Below are 14,053 nucleotides of genomic sequence, written 5' to 3' on the forward strand. Positions count from 1 at the left end.
TGGAACCTTGCAATCCATTCTCTTCCAAAAACTTAATGAGCAATCGCTATGCCCCCCCCCCCCCCACTTCCCAAATAAAAAAAGCCCTGGCTAATTGTTGTGCAATTGTTCGGACCTTTAATTTCTCACTCCTGAATTTTTGAGGGGTTCCTCAGTTTACCTGATAATATATGCCTTCCAGGACTCATCCTTGGGTCTCTTCTCCATGGAGATGGCCAGCCGTGTTGGCCAGTCACGTCTGGGGGTGGGGACACCCAGGTGCACAGAGGGTGTGGACGGAGTGGACATTGTCAGGGTGGGAGTTATGACAGGTGTGGACAGACCGGACGCCACCTGGGGCAGTGGCGTTTTAGGAGGACTTTGATTTGGAGTGTAGGTGATCTGCGGAGATATCTGAGGAGTGTCAGTGGTCGATGTCTCAGTGTATTTAGGGATGGGTAGGGTCAGGGAGTCGTTGAGTTGATCCCCAGAGATTTCTTCGCTGTAGGCCGCTAGTCCCAAAGAGCGAGGACCGCCTTCCAGAGCCTCCTGACTACCTTCTTCCATATCCTCAGATTCTGTCTTTACAGTCATCGTCACATCAGTCCTCATCTCTGATTGGGTGCTTGTGGCCATGGAGGCAGGAGACATGGATCCTGATGGAGTTGTCTCCCCTGAGGCATATAGGCGGCTTGTGTCTTCAAGGTCACCATACTCAGTATCTTGCATCACCGGCTGTTCACTGGTAACTGCTCTCCCATTGGCTGGCAAATGTGGGATGCTTTGTGCTAGGGTTGTGATTGGCTGAAAATTTGCAATACGGGACACAGGGACATGTGTCACAGTCCCAAAGGCTGGATGGACGGAGGGCTCGGGTTTGGAGGAGACACCCACTGGGCGTGTTTTCTGGTTTTCTTTGAAGCGTCGATATGCACTCTCAAAGTCGCGGCGCTCGTGCTTGCGTTTGTGTGAATACAGCTGGCCAGTCGAATGTAGGACATAGTCACAGCCTGGAACCAAGACAGAGACTGATTAACATCACCAACCACATTACCAATGTAACATGATTGGTAGCCTTGACAAAGTGCTAAACTGTAATGAAACAAGGCAACAAATTTTAAATGACCTCCCATCAAGCTCTGTAGCAGACAAATGCCATATATTTCCAAACTATTTTTCAGCCTTAAATTCTTTTGAACTTCAAATCAACAATGTACAACACCTCACATATACATTTCTTGATTTGCAGCAAAAATTGCAATCAGAAGACACAAGTGTTACATGTATACAATATACATCTCAAGACAGGTCCTAACCAAGGGGAATAACTCACCAGGCCTTATGCAGTGAATGTGGTTGCTAATCTTTGAAAATCGGCATGAGGAGAAGGGACAGTGTTCGTATTTCATAAACTTCTTGAAGCCGTCTCTTCCCAAAATCTCATCTTTCTGGTGGTAGCTCTTGTGTTTCTCTGCAAAACAGAAGAGAAATACTGAATACCACTTTATCTCTCGCAATATATATTTTACCATAAAGGTACATACATGTAATGCAGGAAAGAAAAATTTCTGCATGAAAATCAGTATAGTGGTAGTAGTAGTAATGTAATGCGGTTTCCATGTAAACCTACAAAAGCATAAAATGTCAACGGTAATCTAAACTCAAACATACAATGTCATTAGAACACATGTGGCACAATGCACTAATGATGTTTATTTACACAGAAATTCCGTTTCCACGGTAACAGTTCACTATTAATTGGAATTCTCTAAAAATACAGACAGTGTGTAAATTCTCCCACAAACTAATGAATAGATAAAATATGACCAATATCCCAGTATTTGTCTCTGATCTCCTTAATCCTATTCCTCAACTACTATTACCATGGAAACTAGAATTAACAGCCAACTGGCTTTATAGTTTTCAGACTTGCACATGAGGTTGCCATGGAAACAGAAAACTGCATTCACATATTGCCTCTATTACTACAAGTAATGAGAAAAGTGTAAATGTTTACAGAAGAAAATCAATCAATGTGGACAACCATTCTGACAGATCCAGGTAGAAAGGTCACAAAGGTTAAATGTTCATACCATATGTTTGAGATGCGGTATTTTACAACTAAAAGTAATCAGCTAGGCTCTGCCATGTGTTTAGTTTATATGTTGTGCTAGCAGAGAAAGAAAACACATAGCAGAGTTCGGATAATGTCACTGAACTTTTCTCGTTAACTATTGCCAATATTTTGCTCACATTTCCTATTAAATAACAGAAAAAAATAATTACAATAAAAGAAATATTTTACAGCTTTTTTACCCAAAATTTGCTGACAAACATTTATGTTGGTTATATGAATGAAACAAGTTTTCGTTGATAATAGTTGAGAATGTTTTTTAATACTATTTAATATATATATATATGTGGAATATATTTCAAAACTAACCCATGTCGGCTTTGTTTTTGAAGGTGAATTTACAATCTTGTCGTCTACAGTGAAAATGGGTTGTTCGCTGGCCGTAGAAGCTGCATGAAGGTGTCCCACAATCCTCTGTGGCTCTGAAACGTTGGAACCCTTCCTGAATGATGGCAGAATCCTTACGGTGATAATTGGCATGCATCTGAACATCGGATGTACTGATGTAGACTTTATCACAGCCAGACTAAAAACACAAACAAACAATAGTTGTCAACTACTTCTCACAACATGGATAATGATCCTGTTGTCAAAAAAAAACCCCCAGTCAGTCTGGTTCAATGAAGTCAGGGAGAACAAGCATTTTGGCACCTCGAGATATAGCAGTATGAATAACAGAGAATGTTATCAGGCTTGGTGTTGATGAATGAAATATACAAGATCATCCTATTTCAAACTTTTAAGCAAACCAGTTATTGACATGGAAAATTCAATATATTACCCAAAGTTGCATAAAAATTTGAAGCAATGTGACCCTTTTTTCAACAGGTTTCTGCTATTGTGATACACAGATACGGTGAATAAATTTTATCACACTAAGTGAAATGGTTAGGTAGATGTGGAACTTAACTCCAAAATTTTAGGGGCGAATGGACAGATAGACGTACTGACAGACACACAACACCATACCATAGTACAACCCATGATACAAGTATATAAAACCATTAAGAACAAGGATTAATGCACCAGGGAGATCATGAATACTGATGGAGTCAAGCTGGCAACACATGGATTTGAACTCACCATCTCAAAGATGTCAGTGATGATTGAGGGACTAAAATTGAGGGAATTTCCAGGCTAAGATAAAAGTAAACCAGAATCAGTTTAAACTCACAACATTCAAAAAATTTGCCAAAAAAATGATAGGGGTGTGTAAATTCACATCATTTCATTATTTTATTGCATTTTACATAAACTTCTGAACACATCAATTTTTATGGAGAAAACATCACTGGGGAGTGTTTCACCAATCCATCAATAATGCTGTGTTTCCATGGAAATGCAACCGAGTATGTGATTACTCATCTGTTAATTCTTTGGAGAATGGGAATTACATGTACTTAAAATACACATTGCAGTTTTTTTACGAACTCAGTGTGATTCTTTAACGCACATGTCAGCACAGAGTGAATGGAACATGTCCCATTTTATCGCATGAGACAAGGATTTATTGCTGAATTGACTGACGGTGTAGTGGAATTGAAGCCTTGAGTAACTGCACGAAGTAGCGCAAACAAAATCGCATGTACGAGGAAACACAGATTTGAGTATACATAAATATTATAGGGGCATGTGATCAAGGTGAGAACCGACCTCATCACTATTTGTCCAGGCTTCCCACAAAGCTAGAAAGCTTGAGACTCACCTGTAAACAGTGATAGTGTGTCTGTCGACCGTTGTGGGTGCAGACACCAAACTCCTTACTGCAGTCATCCATTGGGCTGTATCGCATGAAGCCATGCTGCAGAGAATCATCTCGCTTCTTATGCCACTTGAAATGGCGGATCATCTCCTCTTTACGTACAAAGACCTGTGAAATGGTATAACAGAGTTAGGAAGAGTCAGAAAAGAGAAGAGGAGAGACAATCTAAACATTGAAAATTCAATTACAGTTTTGTAAAGAAACATCAGTCAAGCTTCATTCAAATTTCATCTAGGAGACAACTTATACAACTGTAAAATCGTAAATTCATTATTTGGACACGAATGTAGGTCAAGTCAATGTCTTCCATTTCCCTTATTTTTTTTTTTATACTAATTTTGCATATATGCAATTCCGTGGTCAAACTCCTGATATGTTTGCAAACCAAAACCATTCTTCTAACTTAGCCCTGTTTCACAACACACTGGAAATCAGTTTTCCATGATGAACAGGCCATTTTGACATGAAGATAATGTCATCTGCAGTAACACTGAAAGTCAAGAGATGTTGGACTTTAATACCTGTAGGTAGCTCCGTGAACGTGAAGTCTTTTACCTACTGTGCACTTACCTTAAAGTTACAGTCTAGGCAGTGGAAATGTTCTCTGTAGCCCATATCTCTGCACTGGGCACGTTGACACTCCTGAGCACTATTAAATCTTGTGAAAACACCAAGAAATAACACTAATTAGCATTTTCAAAAAAAACCAAACAAACAAAAAACAAAAAAAAAAATTAAAAAAACAAAAACAAAAAAAAAAAACATCCTCTTAACACAAAGTTAACTTATAATCTCAGCTAAATCACTGGTCAAGGGCTTATTGTAGTCTGCTGGTTTTCTTAGCTTTAAATTGTTCATTGTAAAAGAATAATTCTCACAGCTTGATTTCAAGATAAAAAGCCTTAATAAAGTAAAAATTGTTAGATATTCCTATTTTATTCGTACTATGTAAATGAACAAGCCGAGCGATGGCAACAAGTAAGGACCTACCTTCGAATATATTTGCTGTAATCGGGTAGCACTAATTTACTGGGGCTGGTTACAGTGGAAACCAAGAGATCTGTCTGCTGGCCAGAGCTAGGTGGCACTCTGTTGACTGAAGGGGAGATAACTGAGGATAGCACCGCATTGGACGGACTGGAGATACTGGCATCAATACTTGATCTTAAAGCCACCTTGTAGTCTGTGGACAAAGCAAAGTGTTAAAAATAAGCTTTTTACAGTTGCATACACTTATGTTGATACATAATATATGTACAATAAATAATAAATCATTCTGTATGTTACTGTGAAGAAAAGTACTTACTCAAGGCAAAAAAAAACTCTGCCTCCACAACAAAACCAGACTTTAGGTAAGAAAAACCTAATACGGAGAGAATAATGTTGTAGTTGACTTTTTTTTTTGAGCTGATCAATGTCTGAAATATTGACTTTTTTCCATGCTAACACATTTGGCAAAAAAATGTATCAAAATTGAAAGAAAAGCAAAACATAAGGCTATGTGTAGTTGATAAACTAGGTAAGGAAAAATGCATGAAATACTGTTAGTGAAAAAAGAATCCATATTTTACAAATGCAAGTAAACAAGACATTATTTGCAATATTAAAAGTTAAAATGACAGTAATAACCATGGACATGCAGATGTTAATATATCAATAAATGTTACAAACATTATTAATCCGTTCACCACCTTATAACCGGAACATGGGTGTATATACAATAAAAATTAAGAGAAAGCATGTTATTGGTCTCAATATTTAATATCAACATGTACACAAAAGAAATTTCATTAAAACATTGTAGTTTGAAACCAAAAAAAAATAAATCAATACTGTCCACATAACCTGTGAACTGTTCAGAGCGTAGATGTATTTCAAAATTACATGTTACTGACACATGGAGCAATGTGCTGTTATGGGGGCTTTTATGAGGCAATGAGGGAGTGAGTGACAAATGGGGGTTATGTGACAAAAGGGCTTTTATGTGACAAACGGGGCTTTTATGTGACAAAGGGGCCTTTTATGTGACGAAAAGGGGGCTTTTATGTGACAAAAAGGGGGCTTTTATGTGACAAAGAGGGCTTTTATGTGACAAAGAGGGCTTTTATGTGACAAAGAGGGCTTTTATGTAGCAAAGAAAGCTTGTGGGACAAGATGAGGTAGCTGTGACCTAACCCACCCCTATGATATGGACGATACCGGATGTCAGGGTGTGGCAGCGCTGACGGAAACACAACCTTGGGGTTTCCATACTGAGGCCCTACAAATGTCAAATATAAATTTGTTACAATAAAATCTCAATCAAATTTTCATAGCGCAAGACCAGTGTCAATGTACTGGTAACAAATTTTAATAACCCAAATAAAGTTTAATAGCCCAAGAACAGTGTCAAGGTAAAAGTAACAAATTTTAACAGACTGCTCAAATTTTAATAGCCCAAGAACAGTGACAATGCGCTCGTAAAAAAAAAATTTTAACAGTCCAATCAAATTTTAACGAAGTCCATGATGCATTCATTTAAGCTACAAACTAAATAAGTAATTCCGAAGAAATGCATTTTGAAGAGCTCTGTGTTTTGATTTCTGTTAAGTGTATGATCACAGGGAGAAATGTGGAGTGTAATACCAGGGAGTGATGCACATACATATAAGTATACCGCAGAGTTTCAGAAAGTCTTGGACACGGTACATGAAGCAATATGGGGACATATTAAGATGAACACACTTATGATTAACATTTATCATGTTGTTTTATTGTCACACGGCTCGTTATGCTAAGTTATATGCGTAAATTCAGCGGATCAGACAGATTCATGCAGTAGCTAATACAAAGCATGTACATGTTCGTGAATGAATAATGGGCCAAATTACACATATACATGAAGACATATGACGCAGGGATGTTGGGCAGCAAAACACATGTTCATGCACAAGAATGTTATAATGCTTGAGTGAGACACACAAAAGCTCATTATTTATTTGTCTGAATGGTGTCTAAGGCTGAATTCAAGACTTATACAATTACACTTATACAATGACAGACTGACTTAAGGGCGGAGAAAAGCAGAACTGCAGACACAAGATACTAGTTAAAGTACTGGGAAAGATTATGTGATAGTTTGATGGATGAATTCTTAAGTTTCTTACAGAACACTGGGTGAGTGGTGGTGGTGGTGGTGGTGGTGGTAGGGGGGGGGGGGAGTGTCTTCAAATCAATGCTTAATTAATAATAGTATAAAGAAGTCTGATGATATCAATTCATAACACATAAATGCATGTCTTCACACATTTTGTTTTTTTTTTCGTTGTTTTTCATTATTATATGCAATATTATAGCCAGCATAATTCCATATTTTAGTTGTGTAATACATATGAAATCAGACTGGATCTACATTTACAAAAATCAAAGCTTGATCGTGATGGGATTTGAACCTACATCCACTCGACAGGACAGGCTGTCTGCATGCAAAAGTAGCTCAACAGGTGGCTTAATGAAAATGTCATAAAAACTGCACATGAAATGCATAATATCAATTTCACTCAATATATAACTGTTTGAATACATAATGTAGAAAATTTACATGTCTCATGAAATATATATGTAGAGAAGAAACCTATAATGAAAACCTTGCCTTTTTATGTCCACACATGTTTTTACAATATTCATACATGTATGAAAAACTAAAAGTGAAACTCTTAACTATATTACCCTGTCTTGCTAATTTATTCGCTGATATACAGAGTAGAGACAAAATAAACTTGTTCATTATTTCCTTTGTTTGCCGGTCCTTATAAGTTCCATTTGATCGCATGTGCACTGATTATCATGTCAGTCAGCCTATAAATACATGTATAGAGACTCGCGTCAAATAAAATCCACAAGGTATCTCTCAATATTATTTAGTATTCACCTGTTGACCTCCAGTCCTGAATATTGCATTAATATGTACGACTAATATGGCTTTTCAAGATAAATATATTTTAATAAATCTAATTAGAATGCATGTTATTTCAATTTATGAACAACGAGAGGCTAATTATTCAGGCAGCTCAAGCTTAAATTTCCAACGGAGACAGAGTAATATTCTAGCTTTGTGAAGGATACGCCTCACTGAGCTAACTCACGCGTGCCCTCATTCTCTCCTTTCTGACTCAACAAACTCATTTTATATGCAAATTTACCAGTGACAGGGGCAAATTATTCAAAACCTACTGAGGTTCCACCAAAATAACATATTATTGTAATTATACCTCAACTAAATCCCTTTTTTTTTTATTAAACACCTTCAATTAATACAAAAAAAAACCATTTTATCCCTCTGGGATACAAAAGTTTGCATTCTTCAGCAGAACTGAAAAAAAAAGTCAAACAATGTGAAGGGGAAAATGAAGATAAAAGTACTGCTATGAAGTTATTATAAACTGAAATGAAATGATATGATATGATATGATATCCTTTTCCATGTATATGCAGTCAATGTGCATTAAATATCAATAGAACTTGTTAATGATTTATCTTTCTTTCTGGAACATTAACAATTGGACAATAGACAGACAGGAAAAAGAATAATGTTGTGCTTTTTTTCTCAACATATCAAATTTAATGGCTGTTCTCTTTTTACTCTATTTTCCCCCTATTTTATTTGGTAGAATTCCAAAAATGTCTGTGTGAAATGAAATTAACAGCTCTGATAACAGCTAGGTCATAATTGAAGGTTTATTGAGCATTGTTTTATGGGGGTAACGCTCCTCCAGTTAAACATGTAGGGGCAATTTTGTCTAAGGTTCAAAGATTGAGGCCTAGTTTTTGGGTCTCTTGGCGAGAAAACAATCTTCAGGACTTCATCTCAAGTTTCACTTACAGATTGTGAACTTTACATGAAAAGCTAGAGTTTACATTTTCTACAGCCCTGGTAACATGATCTGAGTAAAGTTTAACGTGGGTATCTATTGCACAAACAGCCAAGTCAGTTCAACTCCTCTGACAAATGACATCTAATACCAGTGCTAGGACAGTTAAGTACACACCACCATTGAGATAACACTAATGTGCATTGTAACAACACGTACAAAAGTGAGGGTGAAAAGTTAACCATTGGCATTGCATTGGTTCTCCACAAAATTTAAATATGTTCCCAGATAATAGTCCGAAACATTCCAACAGACTCTCCTCAAGTTAGTCTGTACAATTTAATCCACCATACCTGTACCATTCTGATACTTAAACTACTTCAATACACACTTCTCCTATTTTTCTTGCCCCTACAAGTTTTACTTCAGTGTGCATGCTAATTCTTACTACAATTCAACATAATTTTCGCACATTATTTTAAGATTTACAGCCACAAAGCGATTAACATGCCAAACTGAAAAACACATAGATTCAACATATTTTTCTCATCTACTTTGTGGAGAAATTTTATTCATTTTACATATATGTATATCTGCATATACACAAAGATCTATGTAAAGATCTATGTAAAATGTGATTCTAAATGCTGTACTTCTAATTTCCAAGCCATCACCAAAGAAATGTTGTCACTATTGTTATGTATGTGAGAGAACCAACTTTGATGTAATTAAATCGACGGGTTGAAATTTGATTTTTGACCTTTTTGTTGTTTTGTGAATATTAATAAGATAAAACTGCAGAGATTGATATATTTCAAAGCATTATCTTTGAACAGGATAAAGTTAGCGTACCTGATTAAAACGAAAAATTAAATTTATGAAGGAGTGGTAAAAAAAGTTGGGTGTGTTGGAAATTTGGGAGAGTACTACAAAAAAAAACCTGAGAAAAGTTAAGTTTATGAATAATGAGGTGCATGCAGAGAATGCCTCAGTAACTGTCTAGCCACATTTAAAGTCTAATTTATCTATACGCATTTTTCTGTAGTTCACAGATATTCCCCAAAGATAACCCTAGCTGAACTCCTCGCCCTGTATAATTAGCTACAACTACCTCAAACTTTTTTCCTCCCACCTGTTGGTTTTTTAATTTAACATTTTGCACAGAAAGAGATGATCTGTTATAAAACTAGTTTTCCTGAGGATACACAGATTTCATTAAAGCTTATCATTGTCTTATCTCAATAGGCAGAATTCAGAAATGAAAGAAAGAAAGAAAAAAAATAACAAACAAAAAAAACCACCCCAAATATCCAAACTTGATGAACTTTCTCTGTACCTGATGGAAGTCTTAATTGTTTTAAAACCTTTACATAAAAACTTTGCAACACGATGTAATTTAGAAATTAAAAAAACCTTCTCTTCATATAGGTCTGGAAAGTGTGTCACATTTGTGTTTAGATTTAAAAAAAAGCTCAACACTGTACATAATTTGAAGTTTTCCCATCTGTTCATACAACTCTGACAGTGAGTCCTTATTCCATGTACATCGCACGTGCAGAGGAGTGGAAACTGAGAGCAATGAGGACCAGGCAAATGCCAGGCCGCAGGACCTCAACGTCATTTTATTGACATCAAATGTTCCTCTGCCATCTCATCATGATGACGTCTCATTTAAGACAGTACGAAGTCATAACAGAAACTGATCAATACATCGTAACGGTGCATACATTAGGCTACAATCCATTTTAGATGTAACAATGGCTTGAGGTCCTAACTCACACTATCGCCGCCTCATGGGATTAAAAAATATGCCACCTCTCCATTGTTTTAAGTAGTTGCATTCCAGTGTACACTGTAGTGCTTTCTCAACTCCTGAGGTATTAAAATTTGAGTACATTACATTACAAAGAACTCGATATGAACTTAATTCAATTTGTAAAGATATATGAAACTATAAGTTGTCCTACACAAATGTAGCAAAAACATCCACTACAACCCTTTTCTGAGGAAGCTACATGTAGACTGCAGAAGACAGACATATATACTTTTATCATGCGAACACATAATTCAGCAGCTACCCAGAAAAAGCATTTTTTTACACACACACACACACACTCAGCCCCCCACCCCACCCCCACCTCGCCCCCAAAAGAATATTTAGCTATTTGTATCCAAATTTTGCCTCCACTACAGATAAGGATAGGTTGAACTGGTGTGGAGTGGGGAGGATCAGATGTGGGAGGCTTGCTGCAGGCCTGTGACTGTTAATTGTTGACTTAGCAGCATGAGCATGACAAAGATGGTTGTTGAGGTCTGAAGATTATTTGTAAATGCTGGTGATCCTACAGAGAAGTCAGTGTTCAGGCGAGTCAGAGAGATCCATCCAGAGCATGGTGTTCATACAACACAATCAATCATTAGCCTGTTTGTTTTCAGCATTTCTGAAGATTTGTCTGCTCCTGATCAATATTGGTGTCGCCTATAATCAATGACAAGGATCAGACGTTTGTGTCTGGGTCCTGTTCATTGATTGCCTTTACACCTTTGATTATAGGTAAATTAACCAGGTAATCAAATAAATATTACTAGTCCTGCCCACTAAGCAGTGGTCGTTAATGGCCGGCTGGTACACAGACACTTGATCGTCTAGGAACACGGCGAGAAGCAGTTTTTCTATCATTTCACGGCGAATTGCAGGCAACAAAGGCTGAGTAGGAAATTGAATATCAGTTTTGACACACCTCTCTTTAGCATGCCTATAAATTGTCCCCGCAAACTCACATCTGTGAAATTGTTATAATTGAGACGCCAGTGTTTTCCCACGCCTGTTAGTGGGTATCCATGGCAACACTTAAAAGCTATTACGCTGGCAGATAAACTTTGACAGAGGGTGACAAGTACTGCATTATTGGCCGATACTTCACTGGTTCCTTTTCTCGCACCAAGCACGGATTGTCAGTTGCCATGTTGATCTGGTTACCGTGACAACGTATAATACAATATGTAGATTGAGCATGCAGGGGATAATGAGAAGTGTCCGATTTTGGCAGCCTTCATGAATTTTTCACAGCGGTTATGGGTGGGAGTATTGATCAGCGAAGGTACCTTACCAACTCCTTTGCTGTTTACAACTTTATTGAAAACTCCCCTACCTTGACGGCCCGTTTCCATGGTAGTTTAACAGGGAGCTCTTAATTATTGAAGCATGGCAACGTTTAAACTTTATGGTGGCTGTTATCAAGCCAGGTAGAATTGTGTGGATCAGTGCTTTTCTGCTCGATATGTAGCTCAGGTGTACAGTGTTTTGTGTTCACACCTGTGAATTTTCTTTGTTCCATTGTACCTGCTCAACTTGTTCATGTGACGCATGTCGATATCTGTACCTGCCAATTAAGGTATTAATTGTGCAACATTATCCCACCACTCAAAAGTAGAAAAAAAAACAAAATACCAAAATGTACCTTTCTTTGGGAATAATGTAAGGAAAAGCAACATATATTAGACTCCACAATGCATACATATATAAGAATATGCTGCATTTCTTACTGTTGTTTGCTTCTATCTCTTCAAGCACACAATTTCTGTTCTTTTGTTCTTGCAAATAGCGGGTGTTCTGAGAGCCTTCTTGCTTGTTGCAATTGCACTTTTTGCATGTAAGCCAAACAGATAGAAAACTACAAATAATGGCCAGATGCGTCAGGAAATATGTCTTGCAAATGATATTTAATTACTATTTGTTTCTTGCATATACATTGTAAATATATATGATTCTACTCTTTCTCAATCATACAAGAGTTTCCAATCCAAAATACTTACGTCTGGTTCTTATGTGCTCGCCAATCAATTCAAATTCATTATTCCATGAAAGTCACCATTTAATCATAGCTACTGTACTGCCTGTTTGTATTTGTTGCATCTGTGTTTATTTTCTTACTGCTTGTCACTGTTCAATGTTGAGGTTATACTGTCTGAATTGCACTGATACCTTACCGATATCCGTTGCATTTAATGTTGTTTACTCATACTCCTTGTTACTGTGTTGCATGTTTATATTTGCTGTATCTGTGCTACCTCATACTGTTTGCCATTGTTGAAAGTTGTTACGGTAGGCAGTGTTTGTTGCAATCTTGTTTGTGCCCAAGTGCTACTGCACCGGTTACCTTAACGAGTTAAACACAGGTAAGAATGGTGCACTTCGCACCAGAATCTACATGTAGAGCAAGGCTCAGTGTGGAATCAATAGGTACAATGCTCGTCAGACATGCAGTCAAACATACACGGCACTCAATCAATGTTAAATACAGGTTAAACAATATCAGAAAACTCTTCAGCAATTTTTTTTTCTTTCTTAGTTGAACTGGGTTTAGATATGACATCCATAAATGCATTTATAAATAAAAGTCCACTTTAGACACTCCACAAGCATGTTCACCCACTCACAGGTCAACCAGGATTTCTTATTTCTGGTTTATATCAGGATATATACGGAAACCAATAATACCATGTATTTAGAGTACCTGTAAAGTGCATAGCCACAAAAATCATGCTGATGTTGTAGTTTGAACAAAGCAATTAATAATGTCTTTATACTTATAATAAATTATGGAAATTTTTAACCACTCTTACAACTCTTCTCAATATGTTTATTCAATCACATTCTCATATTCTGAGGATATTATTCTGTGCAAAGTAATAAAGATACCAGTTTCCCCCCCCCAACCGCCTCCTAAAAAAATCCCCCCCCCAAGTCCAGTATAGTTTTGCCACAAAAATCAAATTAAAAAAAAAAATACAGTCCACTGAAAGTTGCTTTCTCTCAAACATGAAAAGGTTGAGGGTTCAGAGTATGACAATTTGCAAGACACTCTGAATTCATATTTCTGTATGTTTATCAGACACATTTTAATTAAGGTTTTAATTAGGGGTTAACTTAACCTGTGTGTACAAATAGTAACATGTACAATATTCAAAGCAACTTTTTCAATAAATGTTTAAATTTAATGTGATTATTATAATAATACATTGTGCAGGTCATCTGTTCATAACAGCTCTGAAAGGGACACAAATGACGATCGTTTTCTACAAAACATAGCAACAGGTGAAATATTAATTGAAGAATAAGGGAGGTCGTCATTGAAGGAGGCAAATTTTTACGGACAAATTATTATGAGTTATTAGGCAAGCATGGCTAAAACTGGCGTTGTGGCTCAGTTGGTTAGCGCATTAGCGCAGCGTAATGACCCAGGAGTCTCTCACCAATGCGGTCACTGTGAGTTCAAGTCCAGCTCATGCTGGCTTCCTCTCCGGCTGTACGTGGGAAGGTCTTTC

General features: G+C 37.1%; 1 protein-coding gene across 2 annotated transcripts in view; it reads right to left on the reverse strand.

The window, feature by feature from the left end:
• The window catches only part of LOC135475089 (zinc finger protein castor homolog 1-like), a 54,894-nt gene that overhangs the window by 3,572 nt on the left and 37,269 nt on the right, over window positions 1-14,053 (reverse strand). The window contains exons 3-9 of one of the 2 annotated variants that reach the window (XM_064754829.1): window positions 6,055-6,135; window positions 4,866-5,058; window positions 4,446-4,533; window positions 3,819-3,983; window positions 2,423-2,639; window positions 1,313-1,450; window positions 161-989 (exon numbers count right to left, since the gene is read on the reverse strand). In XM_064754829.1, the coding sequence (XP_064610899.1) occupies window positions 161-989; window positions 1,313-1,450; window positions 2,423-2,639; window positions 3,819-3,983; window positions 4,446-4,533; window positions 4,866-5,058; window positions 6,055-6,135 (1,711 nt within the window). The remainder of the gene's footprint in view (window positions 1-160; window positions 990-1,312; window positions 1,451-2,422; window positions 2,640-3,818; window positions 3,984-4,445; window positions 4,534-4,865; window positions 5,059-6,054; window positions 6,136-14,053) is intronic. The other variant, XM_064754830.1, reaches the window with a different exon arrangement.

Source organism: Liolophura sinensis, chromosome 9 (genome assembly GCF_032854445.1).
Source record: "Liolophura sinensis isolate JHLJ2023 chromosome 9, CUHK_Ljap_v2, whole genome shotgun sequence".
NCBI lineage: Eukaryota > Metazoa > Mollusca > Polyplacophora > Chitonida > Chitonidae > Liolophura > Liolophura sinensis.